The sequence below is a fragment of the Anser brachyrhynchus genome (assembly GCF_964034855.1).
Source record: "Anser brachyrhynchus genome assembly, chromosome: 4".
NCBI classification, from domain to species: domain Eukaryota; kingdom Metazoa; phylum Chordata; class Aves; order Anseriformes; family Anatidae; genus Anser; species Anser brachyrhynchus.
In genome coordinates this window covers 2,364,590-2,389,771 of record NC_137698.1, presented here as the reverse complement: position 1 = coordinate 2,389,771, position 25,182 = coordinate 2,364,590, and the positions used below count along the sequence as shown (strand labels likewise).

General features: G+C 42.6%; 1 protein-coding gene across 4 annotated transcripts in view; it reads right to left on the bottom strand.

Moving 5' to 3' along the window:
- Positions 1-6,109, bottom strand: part of ARSJ (arylsulfatase family member J) — a 51,319-nt gene extending 45,210 nt beyond the window's left edge. For 3 of the 4 annotated variants that reach the window (XR_013950887.1, XR_013950888.1, XM_080591246.1), the window contains exon 1: positions 5,006-5,719. Coding sequence is in view for 1 of the 4 variants with exons in the window: in XM_080591246.1 (XP_080447372.1) it covers positions 5,006-5,382 (377 nt within the window). In the remaining 3 variants the exon portion in view is untranslated. Of the gene's footprint in view, positions 1-5,005; positions 5,720-5,980 lie in introns of those variants that run through there. The other variant, XR_013950886.1, reaches the window with a different exon arrangement.
- Between the last annotated feature and the right edge of the window lie 19,073 nt (positions 6,110-25,182).

Genomic DNA, 25,182 nt, shown 5'->3' with positions numbered 1-25,182 from the left:
GATGGAAGTACCTGGTCCTTCCTCTGCTTGACAAGTCAGCAATGCCCTGCTGGTTTAGGGTTTACAGAGGGCACCGAAGGGGACCAGAATGCAGGTCTCTGAGGCCCTCCATTTCACCTCACTGCACAGAAGAGAACTTCCCAGTCACCCGTCACTGTACGGGATCTTTCTCAGAGCAACCAAACAGCTGAGAAGACCCCTGTGCACCCAGGAGGCAAGGGAAGAGAAGGCTTACCAAAAAGCTGAACCCTCAGGACACAGTATTTCTGTCTGCTGCAAGTCAGCTGTACTGCGTTTGATTCAAAATGTTTTAAACTTTCCTCTATTCTATTTCTGTCTGTCAAAATAACTCTGAGTTTGCAGAGACATTGTCCTTTTCAATGGTGAACTACGTATAGCTACACAGGCATGCCTACAAGAGTATGCATACTAACAAACCATATATATTTATAAATGTGTAATATTCATGTAGTTCTCTAACTTACATAAAATTATTACAATCTATTTGTGTTGGCTTTGGATGTGCAAATTCTCGATATTTCACTTTATCCCAAGGGGAAAAAGGATTTCTTTCTCCAGACCTTCCACAGATCTCAACATCTTCCATCCCCACATTCCATCCATCCTGCAGAGCTCATTCTTGAAACTAGCGTAGGGCTTCCATGATTCATAAATACTCATGGAAGGGAGTAAAAGGGAGTTAAGATTCCTTAGCGGTCTGTAACCCTGGCTGTGCATCAGTTTCTAACAACACAGATCCCTGCTCTTGGGTATGTCAGGAGCCTTCCTGTGGCCCAAAAGGATTCCAGTGCATATAATGGTCCTAAGGTTACAAGCCTGATGGTCACCAGAAAGCCAGGGACCCAGAAGACAAAGTAGTTGTCTGCTGCCTATATAATGCTAAAAAAATAACGTATAGCATATTATGACTAGATTCCTTCTTTTCTCATCTGTCTTGTTTTTCAAATTCCTTTGCTAAATTAACTATCATTCCACGAATACAACTACATTGTATAATACCCTCCACAGAACTGGGTCAGCTACCTCAACAGATATTCACCTAAGCTTATGGCCTTTTTGTCTCACCTACTCAAAAGAGAACTTCTTTTGGTTATAATCTTTCAAAATTTCTTTAAAAGCTCTGGGAAACTGTCCACACTGACTGTGTTTTAGTAATCTTTCATTTAAAAAGGAGATGACTGTTCATGATAATATAACTTAACAAATTATCTAAATAAGCAATACCACATCTGATCGTAACAGATTGATCTTATGCTTTCTATCTCATCTCAGTCAACTCCCTAACACATGCATACAAAAAACTTCACTCATAGTCTTAAATTTTCTTAAATTTTCGATGTTATATAATCCTTTAGTGCTCAATAAATCAAGATCACCTTAAACTCTATGGCCAAACATAGACTACAGCAGTGAAAAGTCACCAAGGCCATTAAGCACAGAGATACAGCGGCTAACTCAAGATGTGCTTCACCAGCAGACTGCTGGGCACAGACCAAATATCCTTGTGCATTCTTGCACCTTTTTGCTCCCATCCGACTGGAACTGAGCTTGGTAGACTCGAAGTCTGAGTTATTACCTTTTGTGTTCTTCTATGTAAATTCCAAAAAATAATATTAATGGACATGTATTTCTTTTTCATGTCTTTTGAAAGACAAGGATGAGTTAATAAGAAGTCTTTTAGTTTAGCTGTCTTCTGTACCTGACTCCTGTCCCTGTGGATCATATTGATACTCCATCAGAGCTGATGTACACGCACAAACACACATGGATTTCTTCATGCCTAACTCAGCGCACTCAGTGCATCTCAGCACTAGTTTAAAGCTAGGCATCCTGAGATATTCTGCTGGAATTACTGTCTTTACTGAGTCACGTCTATTACTTTTGAGGAGGAAACAAAAAAGAATACTGTATCATGTAACTGAACTGGTCTGGAGGACTTACGTTCACTCACAGCCTTTGAGAGGAAAACAAAGCCAGACTTGCCTTCAGCTTATCAGCTGGTCAATAACCTCCGGAGCATACGCAGCCCACTGCCCTGCTCACACCAGCACCAAGCGACGACAGCGAGAAGCGCTCAGGATGCACTGGTCACCAAATTCTCAAGCCAGCAGCAGGGCTCAGCGACAAGGAGAAGCGCATGCCGGAGCAGGCTCTCGCCCAGGTCACGCTGCAGCTGCCGAGCAAGGGCTGAGCTGCTTCCCGAGAGCCTCCCTCCCTCACCTCCCTGCCTTGGCCCCAGCGCAGCCTGCTGGGAGCGCACATCACACGTGGCACTCGGCCCGCTGGCTTGCGCCTTTCTTCTCTGCTCCCAAGACACGGCTCAGCTGCAACCCCCTCCCCACGCCGTAAACACGGCCCAAAATAAAAAGCTGTGCAAGTTAGTCCTGCTGATAACCTAAACGCTTTTGATGGGGTGGGGGGATACTGGTGGGAAGCAAGAAATTAAATTAGGCCATGGCCTCAAGGCCTGGATATGAGGAAACAGAGAGAAGCAGAAATGGGCAGCAAGACAGACTCTCCAGCTGCGGTGCTGTGCTATGGCACGAAAGGAAACAATAAAGAGCTAACTCTGCCTCTTTAACCTTCTTCCCATGCTTGCTCACTAGCATAGCAAAGCTACCAGAAGAAGGGTCTCTTTCCTAGCAAAAGCCTTAGAGGGACTGCTGGAGACCTACAAAGAATTTGGAGCACTCAAAGTCTCTTTGCCTGATGTCTGACTTCCACTTAGCAAGCTGCGTCAGTGCTCCCCAATGACTCTGGTTTACACAAGTCCCTCTGTTTTTTACAGATCAGTCGGGTAACGTTTGGAACACACCAGACACCATATGTGTATTGGGAGGCCTACAGCATCCAGGTGGGCCTCCAGTGGACTTCAGCCTTGAACTAACACATTCTGGAATTTAAGAAACAACAGCACTTCTCCTGGATTACAGATTTCTGGGTCCTGGCATTTTAATTAAGGTACCTCTACTAAGAAAGCATTCAGAGTCGCTATCACCAGCATTTATCTTCAGCAAGAAGAGATAACAGCATCCTTCTGAACCTGCCTTGTTAATGCTCTGCCCAAACCTATTAACCCCTCGCCATTTCCTCCCTTATTTCTCAGTCGTGCAAGGCTGTCCTTTCTCTCCGCTGCTCCTTTTTCCACAAAGTAGAACAAGATGAAAAAAGTGTTCTCAGGGTTTCAGATCAGCAGACGAAGAAAATAAAAATGAAGTATAAGCAAATTTCTTTTTTCCTATAAAAGGTTCCAAAACCAAAGCAGGCAGATTTTCAGAATTATTTCCGCCTGACGAGCTGATGAAAAGAGACGGGTTCCTACCGACTGTTAGCATATATTTACACACTAAATTCTATTTAATGAAGGATTAAAATAATTATACTGAATTACTGTTATTCCATACTCTGCTTTTATTCTTTTTAGCCCTTAGACAACCTCTGCAGCCTCCAAGAGCCAACACAGTACCCTGGCTGCCCTGGAACCCGGTCGTCCCATTCCTCTGACCGCCGAGTGAGTCATTGTTGTGCAGCATGACATTCCCTTCCTAACGCACTGGTTCCCAAACCGCGGTCCTCAGAAAGCTGGCTGACTACATGCTGCTGGCGCTGGTCCTCGCTTCCAACTGCTGCATGGCTTTAAAGACAACCAAGATGCATTAAACAGTATCCTGACATTAATTTCCCCCATAAGACGTTATTTTAGTTGCTGCAGGGCGAGTATGTTCTTGTGAATGAGCGAATAGGTGTCTCAGAATAACTTCTCTTCTAAGGTACAGTCCACGTAATGGGGGTAAAAAAAAAAGCATGGAAGTCTTGCTCTAGATAACGTGTCAGCCCTCAGTGCAAATCTCCCTGGTTCAGCAAGTCTGGGAACTAGACTGAGACCAGGAATTATCTCCAGCTCTACCATATGGAGATGCAAGACACCAGGCCAGTTGCTTGTTTTATTTAAACATGTGTTTCTGTTACCAGCAGTATTAACATCGCTTTGTTCCTGTTTATATTTAAAGGAATGAGAAAATAAACTAAATAACTTTTTTCCTCTCATTTTGTTTTTGTTCTTTTAAGAGTTCCCTGTTCCTGTCAAAGTGAGCTAGGCTGAACAGAAACAAGGCTTTCTTCTTCCACAGCAAACGTGTCCACATTTGGAGTTATTTGGGAACCATTCCTACAGCTCAAATGCATGTCAAATGCATGCCCCCTCCTTAATTCTGATTAATGTCCACATGTAAAAAGTCCCTTAGCTTAGATGACTGGTTGTCTACTTAACAGATCACAGTAACACACAATTTACCTGAGACGGCAAACCGCACAACACCCACCCGCTGCTTTTACCACTTTAGTGAGGCACCTAATTCAGTGGCTTAAGAGAAAAGTTTCTAATTGTCTGCAAAGCGGCAACCGCATCATGACAAGAGCGATAGGGCAGCTCAGAGGACCCCAAGGAAGAATTTGGATTCCCTGCCCTCATCCACACCTGAGGGGCTGAGGAACCATCCCATGAATTCCATAAAACCCCCCGAGGGAACTCGTGTTAAGGCGAGGTTCAGCGTGCCCAGTGACCCAGCGTGCAGGCTGCGATGTGCAGGAGAAAGCGTAGCGCTTTCCCTAACACGGACCCCTCCTGTAAGTCACGCTGGAATCGCACAGAAAAGCCCGAGATGATCACTTCCCGGTAAGAGCAACATTACTTGACAACAAGCACGTATGCTAGCAATGCAGTAAATGTAAATGTCCTATAACACTCTGCAGGGGTAGCTCACAGTGCTGAACTCTTATTGGCTCGCAGAGTGCGAGTTTCTATTTCGCTACTTCAAACACATTAGAAAGTCCGTTTTGCTGGAGGTTTTTAAGTGAATCGGGAAGGCACCCTTCTGCCTACGGGGTAAAAGAGAGGAGTACCTGACCGGGTGCGACCCCAGTGCTCTGTTCACCAGGGTTGGCATTTGAGCCGGTGAGCTGAACGACGAAGTAGTAAACTTACTTTCCAGTGATAAATTGGCTTCTGGACGGTGTGCACATAGGCTGAACATAATAGTTCTCCAGCTTAACCCCTTCGGCAGCTAGCTTGTCCAGAGTGGGCGTCCTGATCTCGGATCCGTGGTACCCTACGTCTCTGAATCCCTGATCGTCAGCCAGGATGAAGACGATGTGGGGCTGCGAGCTGGGGGCTCCGGCCCCCGGCTCCTCTCCCGGCCGGCTCCCCGCTGCCTCCGTCCCTCCGGGGCCGAGTCCAAGGCTGTCCCAGGCCAGGTAGCCGTAGGTGAGCAGGCTGAGCACCGACAGCCCGGCCAGCACCCCCACGGCCAGCATCTTCCCCCTGCACAGCCGCCCGGCACCGCCGCGCCCACCGCGGGCCATTCACCTCGGCTGAAGCGAGAGCGAGAGACGGAAGCGAAAAATAATAATTAAAAAAAAAAAAAAAGAGAAAACCCAGCAGCCTCTCTCCGAGGCGGGGGAGCGGAGGGGAGCCGGGCTCAGCGCGGCCGCCGCCAACTTCGCCAAGTCCGGCCGCCCTGCCCGCTGCCGGTGGCGGCCGGGTGGGCAGGGCCGCGCCGGGGGTCACAGCACCCTCGGCCCGCCTCCGGCCCCGTGCCGGTGCCCATGTCGGGCCGAGCCGAGCCGGGCCGGGCCGGGCCGGGCCCCGCGGCCCCACGGCGCCCTCCGCCCGCCCCCTCCGGCGCTGCCGGGCCGTTCCCTCCCCTGCCCGCCTCTCCCCTGGTCCCCCCCGCAGTCCCATCGCCTGCCCGGCCTTCCCTCGGCCGGCCCCCTCGGCGGCTCCGTCCTGCCTCCCCTCCTTCCTTAACCCCTCTCCCCGCCGCCGCCATCGGCCCCCGGCCCCCTGCCGCTTCCCGAAGCTGCCGCTTTGCGCCCCCCCCCCCCCAAAAAAAAAAAATAAAAATAAATTGTTTAAAGCGTTTCTGAAATCGCCACAAACATCTGGAAGGTATGAAGGTACCGGGTTTGTTTTCAGCCGCAAACCGGTCCCAAATCCCAAGCCCTCCAGTTCTGGTAAGGCTGTGGCAAACGCGAGGAATGTGCCTTCTCAAAGTGCTATCGTGTTTTTTTTTGTTTTTTTTTTTTTTTTAATTTGGGTTGAAGTATGAATGTGCTTCAGTTGCAAAATACAACTTCACCCTAGTCCCGAAAGACACTGAAGCAAGCAGAAACTACATTCATGCATGATTACGCTAAACTGAAGTAAATGTGCAGGTCTGACCTGTCTAACGTGAGTCATCGTGACAGGAACAACTTTCACTCAAACTGGATTTTATGAAGCTTTAACTCTTAAGCAGCCACTTAGACCAAAGCCTGCCACTGCTGCACCTGGGGAGCTCCGGCTCGTCCCTGCTGGCACACAAGCTGGCTGCCCTTCCTCCCAGAGAAACGCTTCCACCTTTCATTTCTCAAAACTGACCGATTCTGGCAGGGAAACTTTGGTATGCCCTTAAAAGTTCACTCTGCTCCCCACAGCTCAAAGCAATGTCTCCTCAAACAGTCTTCTGCAGAGTACAGGAGCGTCCCAAAACTCATACTTTGGAATATGAGTGAGGTGCTCGCTTGGGCAACAGCTGAAATAGCTTCTCAAATGAAGAATACCTAAATCAGCATTACCATATCCTAAGGGGCAGCATGACATTGTGATGAGGTGTCGAACGTTGGCGTATATTCTTTAATTACCTTTAATAACATCGTCTAATGCAAGTGTCTGGATTTTGCCTGCCTAGATGTCTCCACAAATGAAGTGCAGTTCATAACTGCACTTGTTGCCCTTGTTCTGGAGAGAAAAAAGAAGTCTGTCTTAAGGGAACTCTAACTGAGGGTGAATCTAACCAGTTTTGTGCAACCTAATGTGAACGGAAACGTCCCCACTCTAAAATTCCTGGTGCAAAAGAGTTATTCAGAAGGAACTGAGCGTCCTGCTGCACTCAACAACTCTGCAGCAGGGAGAACGTGGAAGTAAAAGCGGTGATCTTAATGTGCTGTTCAAGGTCTTGTCTACACTGGGAAGGGGTACTGATAAATCTACATCTGCATTGTAAAGCCTACCAAGTTTAAGTCCTGAGGTGGAATGCTTTCTTCTGAAATCAAAGTAACTTTACAGCATGTTAACTCAAGCTCCAAAAAAATAGCCCCCAAAACCTTAAACTGAAGAAAGCTTAAAACTTTCAATATACTCCAAGGAAATTCCCTTTAAAAGAATTCTCTGTTCATTTTTTTTAAACTCCTGCTTTTCCCCACATATGCAAGACCAAAAGAATGCATATAGAAACCTAAAACTATAAATGGTAAAACGCAAATTGGATTAGCAATGCTGTTTTGACTTTAACCAGTCCACTGCCAAATGGCAAACAAAATACGACGTCCTCTTTATAAAAGCCATAATAGCGCCATGGATGCCGATAGACGTATGAGCATCACACTAAATATCTGATAAAAAGTGTTCATATTTTCTCTTAATTAAAGATACTTTGTGTTAATTTTTAATTTTTGTTTTTGAAATTATTAAACACTAGATATCACAGCACACTTATTAACAAGATATTATATAATCCATACATTATGCCATCCATATAATTATTTGTAACTATCCATATACGATTTCCTCACAGAATCAAACATTTCTGACACATCCAAAATAAAAGATTGGCAGGCGGCTGGCTAAAGAGGACCACTCCTGACCAGGTGAGCATCAGTGGGCAGAACTACAGAAGCAAATAAAAGAGTTTGGCATTCTGACTGCTTCTATGGTAGGAAAAAAAAAAAAAAAGATCATTATGCAGACGCAACAGAGTTTATCTCCCTAAAGACACGGGTATGAGAAGACAGCTTCAATTTTCCAGTCCTGCCTTATGGCAGTGCCTGTTAGCCATACCAAACCCTGTTAGTCATCACCCAAGTGCAGATGAAAACATGCGAGGACAACCTCCGTCAGACATCCCTAAGCTCGGCCTTCTTTTCTTTACCAGCCTGACAACTCGCCCCCTCCTTTTGCAAAAACAAAAGCGGGGTTATGCCAGCAAAATACTTCGCTGACCTTGAAGTAAAGAGGCCTTGGAAGATAATGTGCTATTAATATTCCACTTAAGAAAATATTTGTAGACACTCAGGAGCTGCAAGCGTGGTTTATACAGCCCATTCAGGATGCCCAGTGAAAGGAACAGGCGAGTTGTGAAAGCTGTAGGAAGTGTTTTTCCCTTAGGGAAAAAACACAGAAGCTTCATAGATATTTAAACTTGAGCGCAGTGAATACATTAATCCAAATATACAGCAGTTAAAATTGAATTTATTATACCATTAGGAAATGATATATTTTTAGCACTTGTTATGCAGTCCCTGTGTGTATTGAGACCATAAAATTAACTCAATTAAACATGCACAGGGAGGATGACTTTAGCTGAAGGCTCGTCTGCCGTTATCTTCAGTCAAGGTCAGGGCTGTTAAGCATGCCCTTTTCTGCTTCTTTCAGATCAGGCTGCCATCTAACCTTTCCAAGCCATATATATTTGACACACAAGTATAAGCCGAAGAAGATAGCGGCTTTATAAAGTTAACTGCAGCTGAAAATTAAAGGAGACTGTTCCTTCAAAGGCAATCATGACAGAGAGTGGAGGTGGCACTAGTGGGGACAGCAAAGGATTAGTCCGGGTGGGGGCTCTGCGTAATGTCCCCGTGGGGCTGTGACTCAGAGGGACATCTGTGAGTCACAGCTCCCCTCCTTTCCCTCCTCTCTCCATGCTATGGAGCTGCTCGCTGTAGGACCAGGTCACGTGCAGGGAACAGGGCACCTAAGCGTTTTTTGGGAAATGAAAAAAAGTCTGTCTTAAAATGAGATATGCCTTGGACAACGCAGATAAAGATGTTCTCCAGAAGAGAAGATAAGCCACGTTGTATTCTCTTTCCCTGCCATACCTAGCCCTGTCTGCCAGCTGGTACAAGAGGCGGCCAGCACGTAGCTCCAGTGAGAGCAGCACGTGGAGCCTGAAGGATGCGATCCCTCAGTCCTCAGGCCCAAACACATCCTCAGAGGGAATCTCGCTCAGAGCTCAAGAGATGCAGGAATAACGGCAAATCAGGTCTTGGGAGGACAGTTTGTAGGAAAAAATAGATCCACGTGCTGACGCTTCTATTTAGATAATGTTCTAACTGCTCTTTCAACGCTTGGTTCAACCTTAGAAGAGTAATCCTTACCCGTCGGAGGCTACGTGTTTCTTCTTACCTTCCAGCCAAAGCTGTCAGTAACAAGACAGGCTGCAGTTCAGGATGTGCATTCCACTGCTCTTCCTGGTTATGCCTGAGGCCAGTAAACTTTGCCTGTTTAAAGAACAGCTTTCTGAACTGTTATTTTTAGCTTAACAACTACAACTATAGTAAGAGCAAAGCAGACTTTGGCCTACACGCAGACAATATTTCTCCTGTTTGCCAGAGCAGGAACTGTAACCATGCATTTCCTTTTACCCTGTTTTTTCCTGATAATTCATTTTTTTCGTACACCACGTCCTCAGCATACCTGGCTAAGATAAAAGGAGAAAAGCAAGACTTCACTGCATGCTGCTTCCCAGGTGGATGCTGTGCTTCTGCCAGGGCTCATCGCTGGAAACAGCATGTTATAAACAGGAGTAAAAACTTGGTGAGTCACGGCACTTAGATCGTTCCCTTTGCCTTCATTGGTGGAACCTGGTAATTAATTCACAGATGTGCTACTTGTGAATTATCAGATTCCACCGTGGCTCACTCCCTGGTTTATGATGACATAACCAGAACTTTGCTGTTAACTTTGTCTATATTTAACACAGATTTTCCTCAATTCCCTGCCGCATTTCATAGGCAGAGGTCCAGATTCTGATCTCAGCTGCCTTCAGTGATGTAAATGTGCAGTTACTCAGCTGATCCCAATGAAGTTTCTCTGGAAATTTAGGACCTGACCTTAGATATACCTCTCACAGCAGTCCCCGTAATGACTGAAACAACAACACTTGAGATCTGGTAGTTGCCTTCCTGGAGATCCCTATTTCCTAGTTACGCAGGGCTCATTATACCAAATGAAACAGAACCAAACTCTTTAAATTCATACAGCCCTACTGAAACAACTGCTTCTGGAAACAGCAACCAGATGATACGTTGCCTAGAGTACTTCTTTAGGAAAAGGTATAGTTTAGAGGCAGATGCCAGGAAAAGTCCTCACGGAAAAGTGTCACGCAGTTCTCAAAGACATTAGAGATGATGCAGGGCCTCTCAGCTGGAAGGGGCTATGCACCACTGCTTGGTACATTTTCTTACCAGTTATGAAGCCTGGTCTGCAAAGGAACAGCATTTGTTGCATTTATGCATTTACACCATCCTTTCACAGCGAGGGCTTCTTGGTTGCAAGAGCAAAATGTAGTTTTTCTGCCCCAAAATACTTTATTTTGGACAGGCAGTGGAGGAGCATGTTTTTCTGAGTCCCACCCCAGGCACCCCTCAGGACAAAAAAGCAAGTGAGCTTTACAGACCCAGCTTGATGTCTGTCACAGCTGTGTGTGGCCATGAAGCCTGCTGGGCTGGGCCTGCAGACATCCTGATCTCATCCCCTGGCCCTGCTGTAGGCCCGTCTGGCCATCCTGGGTCCATATCCGACCCCAGTTCCCTTCACTGGACCTGCTCCCGACTCCCACCTGCGGGCCAGCGTCTTGCCCTCTGCTGTCCCCATCCCCACAGTGGCGCCTGGGCCCGAGGTTGTCCCTGGCCTGCCCTGTTCCCTGGCTGGGGTGATGCGACAGGACATGGTGGCAAGATCCTCCCCTGCTGGATCCCTTGGGGAGGCCCCAAGGGGACTGCTGCCCCAGTGCCATGTCACTGTGCTGTCCCTACATCCCCCTTCCCTACTCTCTCATCTGCAGAGGGGCTGTAGGGAAGGGGCCAGCTTTGGTAGCAGAGTTGTGGCTGCCTTGGAGCACTGGCTGCATCAAAACATCATTACCCTCTAGCTCCAGGCCTTTTAGCACCTTTAAATCCAGAGGCTTTTCCTTGTGACACAACCCCCTTCCCAGCAGACCGCGTCCTTCTCTTGTGTTCTAGCTTTTTGGCCTGTTTTCTCTTCACGATGGCCCTAACACGACTTGCCTTTTGTCACCTCTGGAGCTTTGTGGTAATGCCTGTTACCTGGCATGGGGCTTCCTTCAGACTTCCTGAGACTATATTTGAAAGATTAATGTGGCATCTCTCTGCTTTGGCCTTGGATACTGTCATCATCGTGCTCAAGTCCATGGGAAGTGTCCTTGGACAGGGCAAGGCTTCGGGTTACCACTAGATGTAAGCGGTGTTGAGGGGCTTCTGCTGCTACAGTGCCAGTCCTCAGTTAAGCCCCCCCCCCCTTAGTCTCAGATACAAATGTGGACCTAAACTCTCTTTTAATAATTTTGATTATTTTTAAAGGCTAGTCTGGATGTTAGCAAGTGAGGGGCGTGGACATTTTTCTGGCTTTAGTGAGTTTCTGAAGAGCAAATGATCTAAATAGGTCACGGTGCACATTTCAAGGCCATAGCCATCAGCGTGTTACTGCTTTGAAGCTTTGGCCCGCTGTTTTTAAAATCTCTTTCTCAGAGAGCAGCTGTAGTCTTCAGTAAGGTTTCCTTGCCACAAATGCTACAGCAGGAGCAGTCTCATTTGTTCCCAGATCATGCGTTTTTATACACAAGATCACCTGTCTTGCTTAAAACTTGTCTTAATATTTGAGCAATTAAAAAGGCCAGAACAAGAGAACTGGGACTAGGCAACATAAATCTAGAAAATTCAAATAGGAGGATCTTTTCAAAATAACTACAGTTTTGCAGTGGAAGAGAAATCTTCCTCTTTGTAAATTAAATATTTTATAGTTTATGGGGAGTAATGGCATAACCTGCTGCAAGTACTTTACCAACTGCCTGCCATTCACAAAACAGTCCTTTTTTTTTTCCTTTTTTTTTCTTTTTTTTTTTCTTTTTTTTTTTTTCTTTTTTTCTCCAGACAACAGTAAAGCTAAAAATACAGGTTGGTCAGAAGCATACAACTGTAGCAAAACATAATTCTAAGTATTGCTTTTGGCCTCACGTGAAGTATCTGATTTCAAGGTTATGGGTGCACAGCTGCAAAAAAGCTGTCCCTTTCTAAGGCGAGCTTTAAGGGGGAGGGATGCTTTTAACTTGGAATGGTGCATGGGCTGCAGAAGGAAGAATGCTAATGAAGTGCTTGTGAGGCTTGGGATGTTTTAAATAGTCATTAAATACTAGAAATCGCATTTGGATGACTCTCTACTATATAAAATACAAGCTTCAGGTCAAATAAAATAAATTTTCAGGTCCCATAGTTCGACCAGCTGTATCTACCCACAAGGGAGGTTACAACATAGTTTTCACAAATATATGTGCATACACATGTTAAGTGCTTCCTATAGCTAGTGTCCTGTTCTCACCTGGAGGGCAATTGGAAAGATTTATCAAAGATAAAAAAGATCAAAGATAAGTCTGTCACCGTAATAGTGTCCAATTTGGCCAATATTCGTCGCAATTTCTGATTTCCAAGTGCATGCTATTGCAGTGCGTTTTCTTCTGGTGTTCTTTCGTACTAGGCAGAGTGATGCTCATTGAACCAACCGGATCATTTTGTTTGCACAGTGCTGGTATAACCTTTCGTCTTCGGTTTCTTCTTTTTCCTTTCTCTTTTTTCTCCAGCTTCATCTCCGCAGTCTTTGATATGCCCATGGGGCAGCATTTACTGCGGTGAGCCTGGAATTTTGTGCACGCTGATTGACACACCAGCGTGCAAGTATCGCTTGTCCACCAGCTGCTGCTGTGGGAATGGCTCTCCCCACTTTCCTTCCTTCCCGTACCTGGGTGCCCCCCAAACTCACAGAACTTAAGGCGTTCTTTCCCTCTTTCCCAGTTAGCTCAAATTGATGAACCAGTCAAAAAAGTCACAGGAGGGGCATGCACAAATGGAATGGTATCGGAGGAAAGGAGCACATTGTGCTTTGTATTGCTGAAGCCTGGGAAGGTGCACCATGGTCAGAATATGCGAAGTCAGAGGCTGCAATTTTTTAGCACAACTAGAGCAGGGAAATGGCAGTGGAAACCGTATTTCACAGATAATGCTTTTAAAGTTTCATAAGTGATGCAGAATGATGGGGTTGGTCAATTGAATTCTAATATTCAAGCAAAGCTCATAAACTTACAGACGGCTCTTGGTTACAGATCACCTACTGGAAAAGTTGGCTTAGAGCAAAACATGCACATGTTTAAGTTTTATTTCTCTTATGCCTTTACCACTCCCACTATCCCTACATAATTATCCTTCTTATGCCTTGCAAAACCCCTAAAGAGCATTTCTAATAAAAATCTGATTGAATATAATAGCGCTGTATCTCACAAAAGCCCCAGTGCAACACAAATTGCCCAGCACTAACATCTTATTCAGTGACAATTAAAACAATTGGACCTGAACTGAAACATACACTGTTAGAAACTTATTCTGGTGTCACTGAAGAAGTGTGGATGCTTAAAAACTAATCACAGGGACAAACAAAAAAGCTAGGAATGGCAGGAGATTCAGGATCTGCAAATAAATATTTCGTGAGAAGGACACTTCACAGGAAGGGATTGCAGAGTGCAGTTTTACACCGAGAAATGGGCGGTCTTCTCAAAATACCATAAGAAAGGTAACATGCACTAAATTGTCACGAATGTGTCCAAGACAGTCGTCATCAATAGACATGGCAGAGCATTACCTAGTTGCCTGACAAGGTCTGACAACAGTTATACAGATGTCTTGGAAGATCCTGAAGCTCCATATGGCAGAGCAAGGAACTTGAGACACTGGTATTACATATATGTGTGCTTGAAAGTTTGTATTTCATACATTTAATTTTTGGTGTGTTCCCCCCCACACGCTCCCTGACTGTGAGAAAATAATGTGGAAAACTAGATTTTAAAGATCCAGTTGGAACTATCAGGGTTGTGCTGGGCCTCATTTTGTACTGTGAAAAAAAAAAAAAAGCCCAAAGTAGTTGGGTTGATTCATGCTGAATTCCTTGATTCTAGGAGGGTAAGACTGGAAAATGAATTGACTGACAAAACAAAATCAAACAGCAGACCAAAGCATAAGCAGTTGCCTCTGTTTACATTCATTTAGTGCTAACAGAATGTATTGTCAACCAGTAATACCTGCCTGGAATGTACAGTATGCCACTTTGAAAAGCTTAAAGCTATAGTAACTCTTCTTTTCTTTAGGCTTGCGTTCTCATAACCATAGCTCTCACAGCTTCACACCAGTGAAATCACCTGCCTCCCTATTTCATAATACTGACACTCCAGTTGCTCTCATGGGCTTTTTGGTCTGGCAAATTGCTCTGCAGAACAGCTGACTGGTTCTTGGTTTCCCATGCAAATCCAAAAAATTCAGAGTCAATTTGGCATATATATATATATTTTTTTTAATCAGTACACCTGTTTCCATACTTATAGTAGGGTGAGTATATACGGGGGGAATGTCTTTTAAACAATAGTATTGAAGTATTTTTATTTTATGTACATGGCATGGAAGATTAAGCAAAAAAACCCCTCAGTATGCTAACAAAGCATGACAGAACAGTTTCTGGGCTGCTGCTCTTACGATGTACTACTTGCATGAGCAATACTTGACCAAGTGCTTCCTTTCATGCAATTCTCAATTCTTTTAATAGAGTTGTTACAAGTGGAGAAAACACAAGCAAGCAAGCAAACACCTCTTTCGCTCTTGGCAGCAGTGTCCCAGCTTAGGATTCATATGGATCATCAGGACAATGTTATCTAAACTCGCTAGGTCTTGCAGTCCTTCAGAATATTATCTTTGGGATACACAAGACTGATTACAGGCCACAGCGACTTCTCAAATGAAAACGTCTATCCGGCATTTTGACCATCAGTTGAGTGTACAAAGGTAGAGAGCTAAAACCAACAATATAATTCTCATTCAGATTTTTCGGATTTTTTTCCCTAAGCCGCAGGTTTTTTTTTGTTTTGTTTTGTGGTCTATTTGTTTGGTTTGGTTTTGGCTCAGTATTGACACTTCTGTTTGATATAATTAAATTGCTGGTAATGGATAAGAAAAAGCAAGGAAGTTGTGTGCAGTGCTTAACTTTCTTGTCACTTCTTATCTCGTCGCTTTTCATCAGCTGTAGGTAGAGCAATCAGCTCGCCACATTCTTGCCAAAGAGTTGTGTCTCAGTAGGATTGTGGGGGCCTGCATTAAGCCACTGAATGAAATTAAGATAAATGGGCAACTGATGCATTTTTTCTGGGATTTTGCTTACTTATTTCAACATCATTATACTGACATCACTAACTATAAATTTAGGGAGGAAAGTCAATGCAGAAATCATAAAAAGATCATAGATTTTACAGGAAAATGCTCTTGGGTTGCTAATATCCTTTTTTTTTTTCCTCAAAAAAAAAAAGATAGAAAACCCAACAACAGCAGAAAACAGATACCCCAACACCTTACTCCTGTGGCTTTAAGCAGGCCACTTAGTTCATCTGGTTTCTAGTTCAGAATTATTAGCTGCTAGAATGTCAGTACTGTTGGAAAGCGTTAGGAAATAAATCATAAACGTCACCTACATATTTCAGCAATTGGAGCTATTCACACAGCAAACAATAGGGCTACATTTGAAAGCAGAACTAACCGGTCCTATCAGAAAACTGCTAACTGCATTCCTTCTGTATGTACTGGAAAAAACAATGAAGCTAAAATATACAAAATATATAGAGAATATAATATATACAAAATATAATGCAAAACAAGGAATCTGGCATATTCCTCCTCTACCCAGAGTCAGTACGAAATGTCTCTTGCCTAGCAAGCGGGTTTGTTCTAGCAACCAGCAGTTTGGGGATTTCCTGAGCTAGAAGTTGCATCACAACCAATGACCAAATTGGAAATAATATAGTTTTGCATCAAACCTGCTCATAGACTTGATCTTACAGCCACTCTTGGCATGCGTGTCATGGTTTGGTTAATGTACTGTGAGAAATATCCCCTTCTATTTACTTTAAAACCACCACCTGCTGGACTGCAAAGCGTCCCTTTTTCTTATATTGCTTGAAAGAATGAGTGACAGTTCAGTATACATCTTTCCCACAAGATTCAGGATTATATAAATAAACAATGATACTTTCCAGTCTTGAAGAGGAGACTATTGAAAAGTCCAAGTTTATTTAGTCTCTCCTCATACTGAAATCATTCCATATTCTAAGTTCTATTAAACAGTCTGCTAATAATTTTTTTTTTCTGAACACGTCCCCAATATAACAAATATTGCTAAGATGTGAATACACGATTAATACTGTTTATTTGATAGCAAAAGAGATATAGTACATTCTAGTGATACTCCTTGGCTATATACAAGTACATACTGTAAGAACTTTCATATTTGCTAACCGTGAGTTTAAGCAGTGGGGTTTTCAAAGCACGCATAGTTTGACTTAACAAAGTTATTTGTAGACTCTAAAGCTAGAAGACCCCACCATGATCTTCTACATAGGCGCTCATGTAACAGACTATAGAACTTTCCTGACTTTATGCCCTTACAACCATCTGAGCGCATGCTTTAGAAAGGGGCTCAGACTTAATTTAAAAACTAAAGTATCCATTACAAGCCTGGTGCACTATTCCAGTTGTCAATCAGTGTCACTCATACACTTCTCTATGTTATTTCTTTTCTGAATTTGATGCTGCCCCACCCATGAAGCAACTATTTGTATTCACTGTCTGCTTATACATATATGCAAAAAACACCGTAAGAGACAACATGACAGAAGAAAAAATATCATTAATGATATCCTGGTGGGAAAGGACGCCTAGCTGGACAGAAAAGTCATTTCCAAAATTACTCTTTTATCTGGCCTGGTGTTGCTGAGTACATCACTTGTTGTGAATAATGGTTGCGTGAACCTTCTTTTATGCAGGCACCTTTTCCACCAGGAGTTAGGATGAAACCACCAATACTCCAACATTAATTACAGCAGCTGTACATGTAAGCGATATCTAACAACTTTTGGATTGATTTAGATCCAAGTCTGGAACTCTTAAAACCTGTATGCAACACTACAAATTGATTAAGGCATTCAGCAGAACTCCTGTATATTTTATGTCACAGAACATCAAGAAATAACTAATTTGGTAGAAATAAGTGTTGCTTAGGAACCAAAAGATAACACAGAAAAAGAACTCATTAATCATATTATATTTTAAACCTGCTCATATTTAGAAAATTCACTCTAAGATCACAGAAAGGTAAGGTCTGGAGGAAGCAGTGTTCTCAACACTAGGACAACCAAAAATCGCTGATTAATTTCCACTCGTAATTAAAAAGCATAAAATGTGACCTCATAGATTCTACAGAGGGCAATAAGTTCCAGCTGAAATGCTGTATAGGAGCACGTCGTGCAAATTAGAGCCTCAAGGCACTATTGCAGTGCAAGTAATAACAATGAGCTTAAATTTCACAGGTCGGGGGTTTCTATAACATCCTCTGGGAATCCGTGGGCATTCTGAAAGTTACCAACAGCTCCAGATATTAAACAGGATTTCAGCTGGGCCCGGATGATTGCCAGAATTGACGAAAACATACCACCCCGCCATCCCCTGCTTTCCCAAACCGGACATGTCATAACCTAAGAACTTCCTAAGAACACTTCTTCAGTATTCAGCATTGGTAATAGTACACACAGCCCTGCTTGGATTAATTACTTCTAAGCCCAGCATTGTCCCATGCTCGTGGATGAAACCACTCTCATAGGTTCTCTCTTCCAGGCAGCTCCCCCATTCCCAATCCCTGCCAAGCATGCGCAACGAGCCCCATCAGGCTGTCTTTCCAATGACACTCAAGCATTTGGAAATGTCTCCACAAGCGATCAAACACTGGGGGGAAAGAGGAAGCTTAAATCCTGTTTCAGGAAGATCACACTGAAAGAAAGATTTCCTTTACTATAAAAACAGAGTTAAGGTTTGTCAATAGGGTCTGTTACCTTGCCCTGTAACCTCATCACAGATCAGCTCTTATCTGCCCCCATTAACCGCTCCTTCCTTCATCCTCTTTCCGAGCAAGCAGCACCGCACAAGGCTCATTTATACACAGGCCGGCTTCTGGGAGAGGACTTTAGATAGACACAGTCCTGCAATAAAATCAAGTTGCTCTCCCAGGTGGGTTAGCATTTCCTCCACCAACAGACAGGGAGTAATTGAAATGAAAGCCTCATGTCTCCTTGCCTTCCCATTTAGGATGAATTACCCGTGCAGATACTTCATTGCCAGCTCTGTGCTACTGACAGTGTCATTAAGCTTAGCTCCACCAGGGACAAATCTTTTCATACGCTGAACAGTAATACTTTTATGCTACCTAATGAGTTTTGCGGTGCTGCATGTTATGTAGGGAAGCAAATATCTATCCTGTGCAGAAAAGTAATGGGCAGGGCACTCAAAGCACACATTGTTGTTAGAAGTCTGTATACGTTTCTAACAGAAAAAGAAATGGTTGCTCTGTAGAAGTCCTCACAAGATAGAACAGGTATCTCTTATTGCTTTGCCATTCCCTTAGAGCTCACAACAAATATTTGGCTTTGTGCCACGGATTGGAGACGAGTTGAAATTTTGTGCCAACATCTTTGTGTGAGCAGATGCAGGCACACGGACAGCTGCAGGTAGCTTCCCAGATGCAGTCCCAGAAAAATATTGTTTCCTTCGCAGTGTGCAACTGAAGACACTCTGCTGCACGGTCCTACAGATACTAGGAACGTATTTTGGCTAAGGAGTGGTTGATTAGCCTAGCCTAGAAAAAGTCTGAAGCAGAACCCAGTGAGGTCTGTGGAAATGGTTCCCTCTCTGGTGAGCTGTGGATAAAGCCCCTGGAATAACACAAGCCACTGTAGTGTCGTGATCCTGAAGTTGTTAAAACCATCGCCACTACTTGCAGTGAATTTTAACGGTTTATTTTCTCAGCTCCCCAGCGACAGGCCTCATAAATGCTGTGAAATGGAAACCATCACTGCATGCATCAGAGGAAAAGACCTGAGGAACTGTCATTTCCTCAGCTGAGCATCAGCAGTTTCAGCATCAGCCGAAAAAAGTCCTAAGCTATTTCATCCGCAAATTACATTTCTTCCCTGGGAATATGCCTTAACTACGTATTTTTGTTAAAATTTAGTCTTAAGTCTTAAATATTTTCCAGCTGATGGTAGGTCAATGCTTGTGTAGGTACACACACAATATATACGCTGTATGTATTCGCACATACAAAAATATATGGGTAACAACAGTGGCTTCCATTGATTTTTGATGCTTGTTATTCCACAGGTTCTTTCATCCACTCTTTAAGACCAGTAACTCATACTACCATAAAAACTGAGATGTGTGGACATAGGAATGGCAGGTGCTGTCTAAACTTCCACTACAGAACCTTCACAAATTAAAAACATAAATTGTATTTTTGGCAGTAGAATTGTGTGAAATATCAAGAAATATCAAGAATCAGGAAGGAACAGGGAGCCTTTTTGTCTGACAAGTAGAAATGTACACTTATAATCGCATTAAAGCTGTACCCCTCTTGGCTTTAGAAAAAGAGATATTAATCTACGAGCTCTCCAAGGCTATGGGAAATTCCATCTAATATTATCATCAATGTAAACAATAATATATGTATTCATGGACATTTATAATACCACCAAAGCTCTGTGCCTTCAGATCATGGGTCAGGCATCTGATTTTAATGGAATTTTAAAATATATTTATCTAATGTGTTTTGGATCCTATCTGCTTTCTGATTTTTGAGTTATTTTTTAAATGCATTTTTTTTAACTTTTTCTTTTTTAGAAAAAAAAAAGAAAAAAAATATTGTTTTACCATGAATAACCTCTATTCATTTTTCCTTCTCTCACAATCGGTTTTAAGTCCATAAGCAAGTTTTCAGATTGTGATAAAATTATAAGAGCTAGGAGCACAGCACTTAGCTGTATTTCACTTTCTGTTTGCATTCCCATCTGTGGAGTTTTGTTAATAGAGATGCTTATCAGAAGCAAAATCCAAAGTACTGGATCCATAGCCAGTATTAATGATAAAAACAGATAAAAACATCTCTTTTACACAGAAGCAAGATCTTAGGTTTAGAACAATCAACGAATAAACAGAAGAAATGCTGTATGATTTGCCAGGTGACCTGTCGCTGAGCTAAACAAGGTAAAGCATAAACATAGATAATTGAACATATACTTGCCCCAAAATATTTTTTGATTTTACTAGCAGAATGCATAGATCAAAACCTGTGTTAAATTACATCTTAAAAAATATTTATTTGGATACTCAAAGCCATCTGTTAAAATCACGGTCTGTACTTAGGCAAAACACACAACTTGCTTACTGAAAAGCAAAGAGCCCTGCGTTTGCTTACTGTGCTGACTGCTACGGATTTAAGATTGACTTGGCAACTGCATAAATGTGACTTGAAAACGCAATTGCTTGTTATGGCAGAAACCTGGATCTGAAAACCTAGGGGGTCTCTTCCAGAACAGCACATCTTGCAACCAACGTCATTGTCCTATTGCTCTCTTGTCTAGTTTTAACCATCCTGCTGGAGACATTCATTTCAATGTTTTGGTTTACAGAGAACCAGACTAATCTCTTGGTTAGAGCAGACCCCTCAGACTTATTAACAATATGTACCAAACCCTCACTTCTGTTCTTAGATGGCTCATTTCAAACACACCAAACAAATAACCCTTTGTTACAGGCCTTAATTCCATGGATACCGTAACTTGAATATGCTCGGTGGCATGAAATAGGAAATTTGAGTTACTTTCCATATTGTATGACTAATACTGTGGACATATTAATTCTCAAGTGGAAGGTATTGTACTGATCAAACTTTGATCTGGAGCCTTGATCCAAGTCTCCCGTTTCCAATGTACAGCATAATACTCAGAAAAAGACTCCCTTGGGTAAAATATTGGGGGTAAAAACATTTAAGTGTGCAACATTGGGTCTAACTCATGGTAACATGTAATACACGGTCAGTGGAGACTCGTATATCACTTAACATAGAGTTGCTGAAGGTTTGCATGTGTAACTCCCGTGATTTCTGAACTACAAGGCTTTCTATTCACCTGCTTGTTGCCAATGGTTTCCACAGATCATTGAACCGCGGAATTCCAATATATCACACAGAGGGCTGCCTGCTTAGGGATACACAAGAAAATTCAATCAGAGGTCGCTGCAGTGGGAATGTTAAAATAGATTAGCTAAATTCCTTGTGAGGTTACTTGTAGGCCAAGTTGAAATGACCTTATTTTGATTAAGATTGCTCCAAGACTGTTTAGACGTATACTGACATCTGAATACTGCCAAGGTACCCTGGTGTAACCCATTCCTAATTGTCTGCAGTAGAGACACCATCTCTGCTTTTCCTCCTATGCAGTCAGTTTACATCAAACGGGTTGTGCCGACATGGCTGGTTGGACTAGTTTAGCAAGGAAACAATCCTAGATAGGTTTGGAAATTAGACGTGATGGGACCTCAAACATTTCATGCCACAAATTCTCTTTGAGTCGCTTCTACACCCTGTAGAGAGCCATTAATCACTAATTAGGCTCCCGGAAACCTGTAATTTGCCCAACGTAATTAAGAAGAGCAAATCTAAAATAGCTATGATGGGTAAAGCTGTGTATTATGGATACAGAGTGATGGATTTGATGAAGGCTTTGTCAGGCAACAACATTTTGGACAATTTTATGAACAGTCTGTCTTCCTGATGCACAGAAACAGCAGTAAGAATTCTTAAGTTTGGGGAAAAATGCCTACCGCCACCACCACAACCCAATTTATCATTGGCTGTAGCGCAGTATCAGCTAGGAAGATGACTTTCCCAGTGGGATTTCACCGAGACTGATGTTACTCTGCTTGCTTTCAGAACTGTTAAGGTAGTCTCACAGATTCAGATTATTTTGCCTTTTGGAGAGTTCAGTGAGGTCACTGCCAAATATGTTTCATATTTATGATATTTTCCCCATATTTTGCATTTTAAATGTAGTGGTTTTTTGTTTGCTTGTTTTTGCCACCTGTTCACCTGTAAGAAGGGTGACCCATAAACGCAGTTTCAAACTGTAGATGGTTCTGTAATCAGACAAAGTTAAGGACAGCAGGAAGGTACAGTAGCACTCAGTAAAACTTAACTAGTTAAAGTAAAACTGGTACCAGTATTTTCTCTGTTAAGATGGTTAGCTCTTTGGAAATTACTGCATGACACATTGTGCTTCCAGCAATCTGCCTGCTTTTTTGTTATTGCACTGATCAGAGATTTGCTCAAGGCCATATTTCTTTTGTTACAGCAATTCTTCAAAAAGAAAATGTAATTGAACACTGATGCAAATTGCTCTAATATCATGTACCGAAGTGATTTTAGTATATGTATGAACATTGCTGTTTCTATGGTAATTGAGCACCAGTTTATGGATATGAAAACTAAATTCACATAGGCAAAAAACAAGCACAAACACACACACATACACACTTGCTAAATGCTTTTGGAATCAGTTCAGGATGATTTATTTTCCAACAGTTAATTTCCTATGCACGTAAGATTCACTAAACACTGTGAGCACTATGTACAACCCTGTACAGGCTGAACGACACCCTAGGAAGTTTTTTTATGCCAGGATAGAAGAAAGTCAGCCAAAAGGTAAAACTGGGGGAAAAAAACCACCCACGTTCCTGCTTTTAAGCATAGATACTCCTTTTTGTAAAGAGAGGAAAATAAGTATGCACATAAATAACTGCTTATTAGAAACAAATAAGCACTTTGAAATGAAAAACTAGGAAATCTACTTAAGCAAGGTCTGATAGAAATGTGTTGGCAAAACAACGTAGTTAACAACAGCCAGGTAGCTTTTTTTTATGATATCTCTGGAGAAGCAAAAACTCTATGAGGGGGGGTACGATTATATACAAAACATCATGATTTTGCTAATATATTTTTTTTTTCACTGAACTCTATATGGCTAAATAATGAGGCTGCACTAAAGAGAGTCCTTCTAGATTACCAAGTAAAACTTTTAAGAACTAGATTTTCCTAGAAAATGGAATTAAAACTCCATAGCACGATATGAAAAAAAAACGATAAGTTTGCAGCTAACTGCTTGCTGAACTTGGACAGTTTGATTTGTGCTTTTGCATTTCTCAAGCAACAGTGTTTTATGTTCTTATGATGCATTATGTGGTTTATGACTGAGATACGTCACAGATCCATCAGTTAGTATGGCAAACTAATTATTTGGGAATTACTGCAGCGAGTAATGTCAGGAGAATTGGCTTTACTGTTTCATCATATTTGGCCTGGCAAAGGTACTATGGATATGTCTAACTCAGTGAAGAAAAGCAACTTTAGAATCATCATTAACATAGGCTGTGAATACTACACATGCAAATCTGTGGAAATTCTTGCCGGTACAGAAGAAACCTTACATGCAATATAATACACAAATGCAACCTCTTCAGTGCCCCTTTTACAAAGAGTGGGAATGCAGAAATACTGATGTAATCAGAAAACACGTTTCTGATTTGCAGGAACCTTGCAAGGTCACGTAATTCGGTACATCAGTAACCCTAGGATAAGTCTGTCGGCATGGTAAGGATTTTCACAGTGTACAAGAGCTGCCACGAGGCATGTGGGAGCACCCTCTCCCCGCTGGCTCCTAACGGGAGCTGGGAGCATCACAAAATGGAGCCTATGTTCTGTGTGATTTCCTTTGTCCTACACCGACTGTTCTATGAAGGTGTACACACGTGTTCAAAATTGCTACCATAAAGATTCCCACAGCTTGTGGGAAGCACGTAAAAGATGCACACAGCTGTTGGCAGAAGCAGAGACCATGACTTTTAGGGTTCCCACCTAATTGCTGACTGGTTAGAAATGGGTCAGGTCCTTGGACATTTTACAATATAGAAGAGGATGAGGTAAAAGAGAATTGAGAATCTACGTCTGAATCACAGAAATTAATACCAGCCCTCACTAAGCAACAAAGATCTCTCAGAAAAAAAAAATAATAAAAAGGAAAACAAGTAATAGGAGAAAAGATCCAACCGGTGCTGCCTAATTAAAACAGATCATGTCACACTTTCCTCTGCTTCCTTACAGATGTGAAGTTGTATAACACAGTCAGAAGTAAATACTGGATAGTCGCTGGCTTCATTCTTAGTTCTCTTTTCTGGCAGGCCCAGATCATTTCAGCATGATCTCTTTCTGCTTTCCCAAACACAGTCATGGGCTTGGAGACCATACTTGGCAAAGGTGAGAAAGAAAGGAATGTTAAAAAAAAAAAAAAAAAAGGAAAAGGGAGTCGTGTCCTTTAAAAAGCAGTCATGTTTTCCCCTCTTTCTCTTCTCCTTTTACAGTTTCTCCAGCCAATGCTACTGGAAGAAAGGATGCAACTGAAGGACTGGGTTGGGATTTAGGAGCTTGCTTCTGAGCTCTGATACAGACTTCTTGTTTGGTGGCGAGCCATGAGATATTACAACTGTACGAGCTAGGAAGTGTTGCTGTTAGCCTGGGTGAACCATTTTGTTCATCACAGATACCATAAAAAAAATCAAATCAAATCAAAACAAAACCCAACCACATGTGGGAGCAATCCTAGGTATTTCCTAGTCTCTAAATATTTTAAGACTAAAATAATGATTGGAAGTAATTGGCAGCATCGTGAAAAAAGAGCCAATTTGGCACACGTCCTGATGCTCAAACATGAGAGAAGGAGAACAGGTGTGCAAACCCAAAAGAAGAAAAAAATGGCAAAGTTTCTCCAGTGGGAAGTTATATTCATAGACTAAGAGAATAGCTTGGGACCCAGACAGAATTTATGGAAAATTTGTGGCTAATGAGAGAAAAGAACCATAAGAATGCTCGGATGCTAAGGAAGTACTAAGGCAAAGGTAAAAACCAGGCTTAATGGCTACGTAGGGAGAAAAAGCAGATCAATTATAAAGGAAAGGGATTTCTGAGCTGATACAGTTCATTTTATGGAAACAATGAGAGCTTTTTACTTTGCCAGATGAATTAGTAAATGAATACAGAATTGCAAAGTTTTCTGGGCCTCTGGAGGAGAATTAGTGGTCCTGGCTGGTACTGAC